This window comes from Danio aesculapii, chromosome 18 (genome assembly GCF_903798145.1).
Source record: "Danio aesculapii chromosome 18, fDanAes4.1, whole genome shotgun sequence".
In the NCBI taxonomy this organism is placed as follows: domain Eukaryota; kingdom Metazoa; phylum Chordata; class Actinopteri; order Cypriniformes; family Danionidae; genus Danio; species Danio aesculapii.
In genome coordinates, this window is record NC_079452.1 from 20,721,967 (window position 1) to 20,730,241 (window position 8,275).

At 37.0% G+C, this 8,275-nt stretch overlaps 1 protein-coding gene across 1 annotated transcript in view; it reads left to right on the plus strand.

Annotated features, from left to right (window-relative positions):
- kcnj5 (potassium inwardly rectifying channel subfamily J member 5) overlaps positions 1-2,258 on the plus strand; it is a 73,543-nt gene extending 71,285 nt beyond the window's left edge. Inside the window, exon 4 of the mRNA XM_056478997.1 lies at positions 1,440-2,258. Within this exon, the coding sequence (XP_056334972.1) occupies positions 1,440-1,777 (338 nt within the window). The 3' untranslated portion in view covers positions 1,778-2,258. The remainder of the gene's footprint in view (positions 1-1,439) is intronic.
- The last annotated feature ends 6,017 nt before the right edge of the window (positions 2,259-8,275 follow it).

The window sequence follows — 8,275 nt, forward strand, 5'->3', positions numbered from 1 at the left end:
TGAGGAAAACACAAGTCAGCAGGTTAGTTGTAACAGGGTATTAAAAGTAAGCCACACACTGTTTTACACCAACTAAACGAACAAAATAATTTTTGAATTGAGTGTAATGTTGAGAACTTTTTATATAAATGTTTTTTATTAGACAAAAAATCATATTTTGTTGCTAATACTACAAATAAATGCATTATAATGGATAATAATCCAAATAATTCCAAATGTGTTTATCCAACAAATAAATAAATAAACATACTGTGCCATGTAGAATAAAATATAAATTGAGCTAAGTACTGCGGAAATATAGCTATATTTAAAGTAAACTGAATTTAAATTAATTGAATGTGAAATCGGACTTTGGACCCTCTAACTGTTACAACTTGCCCCGCAGGTGGGGTAAATACTAACATTTTTACTCCTGGCACTTTTGGCAATACTGCACAGAAACCATAAGTTTGGTGATCATACATCCAGTGCTCATTTAGGAGAGGCTTGTGTGTTGTTGGTAAAAAAAAATGTTTTTTCTAACCCCATTACTTTCCCAGAGATGGGTTGCAGCTGGAAGGGCATCCACTGTGTAAAACATGTGCTGGATAAGTTGGCGGTTCATTCCGCTGTGGCGACCCCGGATTGATGGAGGGACTATGCCGAAAAGAAAATGAATGGATGAATAACTCCATTACTTTGTTCATTATTTGGCCAAAACCAAAAAGTGTTACTTTGTGCTCCGCTCTCCCCTAGCTATGGTTAAACTGAGGTGTATTTATTTATTTATACACACACAATCACACAAAGCGGTCCCAAGAGGAAAATTCATGAAGGGTTTTGATCCAGTGCAAATATGGACAATTGTATCATCCTAGAAAAATTGCAGGGTCATTTGTTTACGTGTATTATTTGTTGTGCTACCACAGCATCTACCGAATTAAAACAACAGATTATATCAAGTAGGCCTTACTACTGTATAAAGTAGTATAGTAAAAACACTATAATAATGACTGTAAATTACAACAGTATTGTTTTATAAATGAGAGAACATTATCTATTGTGAAATGCAACCGATACTTCTCACACAACTTCTCATGGGTGAACTGTAAACACTGACACTTGTTTCATTAATAACCTCTCCCTCTCTCCCTCAATAAGATCTCCCCTCCCTCATCCCTGCATCCATGTTTAAGATTGTGAATGTGTTCTCATGTGTTGGTGTGCTTTGTTTTGTTTTGTTATTATAAATAATGCGAAAATACAAAGTACAATAACTAAAATAATAATAATAATACAACATGTTAGAAATAGTTTCAACGTAATACTGTAATTTAGTAAGCAAAATCTATATTTCAAAAGCTTGGTTTGTGAATTGACGTGTGTAGCTAATATGAAATGTTAATAACTTGAGAAGATTGAGAAAACACATGTTGTTTTTACCTCTTTATGTTTCTCAGGCATGACGTGTCAGGCGCGCAGCTCGTACTTGGACTCGGAGGTGCTGTGGGGCTTCCGCTTCACCCCGGTGCTTTCCCTGGAAAAGGGCTTCTACGAAGTCGACTACAACAACTTTCACGACATATACGAAACCAACACCCCGACCTGTAGCGCTAAAGAACTCTCCGCCCGGTTAAAAGAGAGCCCCCTGCTCCCGCACCTGCCGCTGCTCAGCCCAGACCTCAGGGCGCACACAACGGACCCGTTCCAGACCACAGAAGACCAGGCCGAGCACGACGCGGACACCCCGCCGGAGACCAACAACGGCTCGGCAAACCGCCTGGAGGAGAATCCCTGAGGAAAGCAGACTGTAGAAACTGGCGTGCTTCTTCTTTCCCTTGCATGGAGAGATTTCCTTGCAATAGCCATGCAATACGACCACCCCAAAAGCCCTCTAGAGAGCCGAGCTGATGTGTAGATGGAGGTTAGACGCTGATCTATATCACCGGATTACTGCTCATTGCGTTCGTAACTCGTGTTAGGTTGTCAGTTTAATACACCACCACTGTGTAATCATCTGGTACTGCAACATATATATTAACACACGACCAATAAACCGTGCCAGATTGGGCAGATTCACCACAGAGCAGCCAAAGCATTCAGCTTTAGATGGTGTGTGTGGGTTTTTCTGTTGTTGTTTTAATACTGACACGTTAATAAGCCTGTTGTTTTAATACTGACACGTTAATAAGCCACATGAGAAAATATTACACTGTAAAGTGTAGTTAATTACTTTTAGAAAGCGAGTAAACATGTTGCCTTAAAAGCAACAAGTTGCCTTTAAATAGTGAGTCAATGTAATGTAACTTTGGTTGAATTAATTTTTATAATTGCACACATAATTCATGTACATAATAATTTATATTATTATTAGGATATGGGTTTACTCACTTTAAGTAGTCAACGAACAGCTTTAAAAGCATCTTAAATAAAAAAAAATAATATTAAATGCAGGCCCGTAGCCAGGGTGATGTTCGAAATACCCACTCCTCACTGACAAGATGGTCCAGAATTTGTCCCATACACTCTCAGAAATAAAGGTACAGGAGCTTTCACTGGGGCAGAACCTTCTCAAAAGATATATTTATACCCAAATAATCCACATTGGTACCTCAAAGGGGCTTATTAGTACCCAAATGTACCCAAAAAGTACATTTGAGGTACCATTATGAACCCTTCAGGTACAAATTTGTAGTGACAGCTGTGACGTGCTCCAGTACCTTTATTTCTGAAAGAGTACATGAGCTCATTCGTCATATTTTGACTGCTATGACATCATAGATTGTGAAAATAACTCATTAAAGAAGGCTTTAAGACCAAGCAGAATCTGACGGAAGTCATCTTTCACTACTGACCTACTGTATTGTTGTTAAATAGAGCAGAGTTTCCCAACCCTGTTCCTGAAGGCACACTAACAGTACACATTTTAATTCTCTCCCTAATCAAACACACCTGAAACAACTCATCAGAACATTAGAAGAGACTCCAAAACCTGAAGTTAATGGGTCAGATGAGGGAGACATCCAAAACATGAACTGTTGGTGTGCCTCCAGGAACAGGGTTGGGAAACACTGAAATAGAGAATACAGTTTACAAGTAACCAAATCTTAACTTTATTCTTGAATGAAAAAATGACCGGTGGCGTAGTGTGTAGCGCTGTCACTTCACAGCAAGAAGGTCGCTGGTTCGAGCCTCGGCTGGGTCAGTTGGCATATCTGTGTGGAGTTTGCATGTTCTCCACATGTCCACGTGGGTTTCCTCCGGGTGTTCCGGTTTCCCCAACACATGTGGTATAGGTGAATTGTGTGAGCTAAATTGTCCGTTGTGTATGTGCGTGAATGAGTGTGTTTAATATATTAATATTCTTAATATTATTATTATTATTATTATTATTATTATTATTATTATTATTATTATTATTATTATTATTAATATTATTAATATTCTTATTATTATTATTATTATTATTATTATTATTATTATTATTATGTTTAAAAGTTTTATTATTCAAATGGCCAAATTCACACCGAGGTAACTTGAATGTGCTGAGTTTGTCATTTGCCTAACAAATAACAATAGACTACAGTTTTTAATTTAAAACTTTAACAGATTCTTTTTTTTCTATTCAATTCAGTTCATGTTTATTTATTTAGTGCTATAAATATATAATGATATATAATGTGATATATTTTGTATTTTTAAAAACAATAAGTATAAATAAGTAATTTTTTTATGTTTCTTTTTTCTAAATAATTAGCAAATATTTTTGTACAAAAAAATAGTGTCTATGATGACCACCCGACAAGCTAATCCAGAAAAAAATAGTGCTTAAAACGCCATTAAAAATGCGGTATTTAAACCTCAAATGAAAAGTAAATGAGGCGAATAACTGCAAAAAAAAAAGTCCACATTTTGAGGAAAAAAGAACCGCCCCTTTCACCAGGCTGGCTACGGGCCTGTAAATGCAACAAGTTGACTTTACTTTAAAAAGTGAGTCAATCCATTATAACTTTGATCGATTAAGTTGATCAGTAGGCGCATAAGGTGGTTATCAGCTGATAGATATGGGCCAGTAGGGTTACTGGCTCATATCAATCAGCTGATAACCACTGATAACACCCATTCAATCGAGTGATAACATTCGAATCAGCTGATTCAAGTATTTTCATGTTGCAATATAAATCGCAGAAAAACTAAAAATCGCAATGTCAGATTTTTCCAATGTTGTGCAAGTCTAATTCTATGGTGCAAAGTTATTTTCCAATAAACCCACCAATATCTCATAGCAATTCGTAACTTTTTGATTTAGTGGCGAATTCATATTAACGTGTACAATCTTATTAGTACAATTTAGTATGATTAGCACATCCGCCAATGACAGTTGGGTTTAGGGGTGGGGTTTGATGCCACGCCCCTTTTTTTTTAATCATATTTTCATACAACTCCAACTGTCAAAACGTAAATAGTGAGATCAGACTGGATAAGGTTTTTGGCGCATTACAGCTCCATATTACTACGCTGAACAAATTGAGTTATTTCACAGCTACAACAGTCAAAATTCACATCAAAACACGACTTTTAATGAGATTTATATGAAACTAGTGCAACACACCGGAGCAAATTGAGAACAAAAATGTCTGAAATAAACATCTAAACAGTATGTTTAGGTGTGGGAACTGTATTATTGTCAGACTTTTTCTTTTAATCAGCATTGTTGTCCAATAATTCAATCAACTATACATAACTTATCATTTTATTCAATGGAAACTTTAAGCATAGTATGAAATACCAACACGATCGCACGGCAACTTGTAACTTTTTGATTTCGTGGCTCATTCATATGAATTCGTACAATCTCATTCGTTCAACTTAGTATGATTTGCTCATCCCCCAATGATGGTCGGGTTTAGAGACAGTGTTTGGTGCCACGCCCCTTTACAAAAACTCATATTTTCATATAACTGATCTCATAAATTCATACAAATTATTCACTAAACTGACAAAATGTAAAATAGTTACGTTTCCTCGTGAGATCGGGCTGGATAAACGCACAGCTGAAGTAGTTCCGGCAGGTTTTTGGCACATTACACCTCCATATCACTACGCTGAATGATTTGCGTTATTTCACAGCTACAACAGTCAAACAAATCACCTCAAAACACAACTTACAATGAGATTTATAAGAAGCTAGTGCTACAAATGTCTGAAATACAAGTGTGTTTAGACGTAGGAACTGTATTACTATCAGACTTAATTTTATCAGAATTGTTTTCCAAAATTCAATCAAGTAAACAATTTCTTATTTTTTCAATGGACACTTCAAGCATTGTATGACATACCAATACAGTTTCACGGCAATTCAAAACGTTTTTATTTTGTAGCTAATTCATATGAATTCGTACAATCTAATTTAAACAATTTAGTATGATTTACCCATCCCCCAATGATGGCTGGGTTTAGGGGTGGGGTTGGGTTGGGTGCCACACCTCCTTTTAAATATCGTACATTTTCAGTCAACTGAACTCATATAAACTCATACAAATTAGCCACGAAACTGACAAAACTTAAAATAGTTACGTTTCCTCGTGAGATCGGGCTGGATAAACGCACAACTAAAGTAGTTCCGGCAGGTTTTTGGCACATTAAACCTCCATATCACTACGCTGAATGATTTGCGTTATTTCACAGCTACAACAGTCAAACAAATCACCTCAAAACACAACTTACAATGAGATTTATAAGAAACCAGTGCTAAAAATGTCTGAAACACAAGTGTGTTTAGACGTGGGAACTGCATATAAGCAAACATTCAACAGTCTGTCATCAATTAAACATCAATTCAATGCATCAGTTAGAAATACCAATATGGCAGTGCATTGACTTCGCTTTATACGACGTGATGAGCAATCCTCCAATATAGATCAGTGGGTTAGACGCACAAACAGATTTATATTCCTGCACATGTTACTCTATTTTAGCTTTATAAATATTTTCATGATATCAGTCGACACCCTGTACCTCAAGGACGAAAATAGTAGCCATATACTGTCAACATCCGTCCCACCGCCAATGAAGGATGTGGAGGTCGAATCCCATAATCCAACCATAGCGAATCAGCTTTAATAGAATCCCAATGCAAAGACTCTTTTAGGAGAATCATGAAGCCAAACACGATGCTTGTGTGTTTAACCATGGCAAAGGTCTGTGGTTTCTTTAACCTGTTCTATTGTATGTTTTATCTGCATTATAATGGTTGGTTTCCCCCTAAAGGCCTGTTCACACCAACAACCAAACTATTTTAGAGTCCTCAGAATGTTCTGCTTAAATGCCCAAGCTCTAGGGGTCTGTGAAATAAAGACAACCTTTATATTTTTGATTTGATAATGATAATTAACTTAACTTAGGGGCGGCATGGTGGCTCAGTGGTTAGCACTTTGGCCTCACAACAAGCTCGCTGGTTCGACTCCCAGCTGGGTCAGTAGGCATTTCAGTGGGAGGCCGCATGTTCTCCCATGTTGGCGTGGGTTTCCTCTAGGTCAGGGGTGTCCAAACTTGGTCCTGGAGGTTAGCTCCAACTTGCTTAAACACACCTCAAAGAAAATTTCTAGTATATCTAGTAAGAGCTTGATTAGCTGGTTCAGGTGTGCTTGAATAGGGTTGGAGCTAAACTCTCCAGGACACCGGCCCTCCAGGACCGAGTGTGGACACCCCTGCTCTAGGTGCTCTGGTTTCCCAAACAGTGCAAACACATGCGCTATATAGGTGATGATGAACTAAATGGGCCGTAGTGTATAATTGTGTCTGAATGTGGGAGTGTGCAAGGGTTGCAGCCAGAAGGGCATCCGCTGCATAAAAACAAATGCTGGAATTGTTGGCGGTTCATTCCGCTGTGACAATCCCTGATAAATCAGGGATTAAGCTGAAGGAAAAATGAAAGAATTTTTAACTTTAACTTAACTTTTAACTTTAAATTAACTTGATAATTAATTAATGTCTAACTTTTCTGTCATATACTAACTTATTTTGAAACCAAAGCCTTTAAAATGAATAAATATCAATGTTCATTAACAGGGAAACAGTCTGATAAGTGCATTTGTCTTAAGTGAATACCAGTTGCTGATGATGATAAGAATAACATGGAGCTTAAAAATAGTGTAACCATAAGAACAGTCTAGAAATGGTATAGAAAAGTGCAGTTTTCTGTGTCAGTTGCTATCAAAGTCAATACTATTGAAAACCCTACTGAGAATTACATCATATTTCATAGTATTTACTATGCTAAGCTAAAGTGATCTATTTTTATGTCAATAATCTGAAGTGTGCATAATGTCCCAATTTAAAATCCCTTCTAGTTTATGAAGGATATAGGAGAATGATGCTTTTGTGGCTCAGAGTATCCCAAGTTTTTTGCACACCATTACACAATACTTTAAAATGTAAATTTTTAAATGACCTCACTGTAAACATGCATCTGCGATAAAAATGACAAATAAATCCAACTTTACAGTTTTTACACTGTAAAATGGGGTTTAATATGCGCATAAATGGTGAATATATTTAGACAGCTTGTAAATTTGTTTTGATTTTAAGCAGTTTAACATCACAAAACATCTTTTAATTAATTTGTTCTGTCTATTAAGCCCTGCTCACTTGAGATTTCAGCTGCGATTTTGTCATCTGAGACAAATTCGGGAAATCCTAAAACATTTCTGAAATCCTGAGCTAAAATTTGTGGTCTTTGATTGTTTGTTTGACATATTCACAGACAGCTGCTTAGCGCCCGTTGCGATCAGATTTTCCCTCTGATGAAGTTCTGGCAGTGTCAAATTTCACTTTCCTGCAGTGTGAGAACAGCTGCGATGAGCGTCAATCCAAGAACCAATAGGAGCGTCAAATTTGACGCAATCCATGTGACAATTCAAACGACCATGTCAAGTGGTCAAAACTGTTTTTCTTCTTGGTTTTATTATTAAGACTTGCTGTGTGCAAAATGCAGCTACAGATTGTTTACGTTTGCTGTGAGGAGTTACTTCAGAACGCAGGAAAGTGAAGGGGTCACGGGTGGATGATGTCAAACTCTGGGGCTGTTTTGTTTCATGTTTGGCGCGTCTTCATTGTTCTTCAGTCTGACTTTATAACAGCTTTGATCTTACAGTGTGACATGGGAGCCATGTTCGTACATTCTGACATGCTACAATCGCACAGTGTGAGTCGGCCTTAAGGTCCACTTAAGTATGCATAGAGTTGAAGTCAAAATTATTAGCCCTGCTATCAAATTGGAAATATTTTTTCTAAT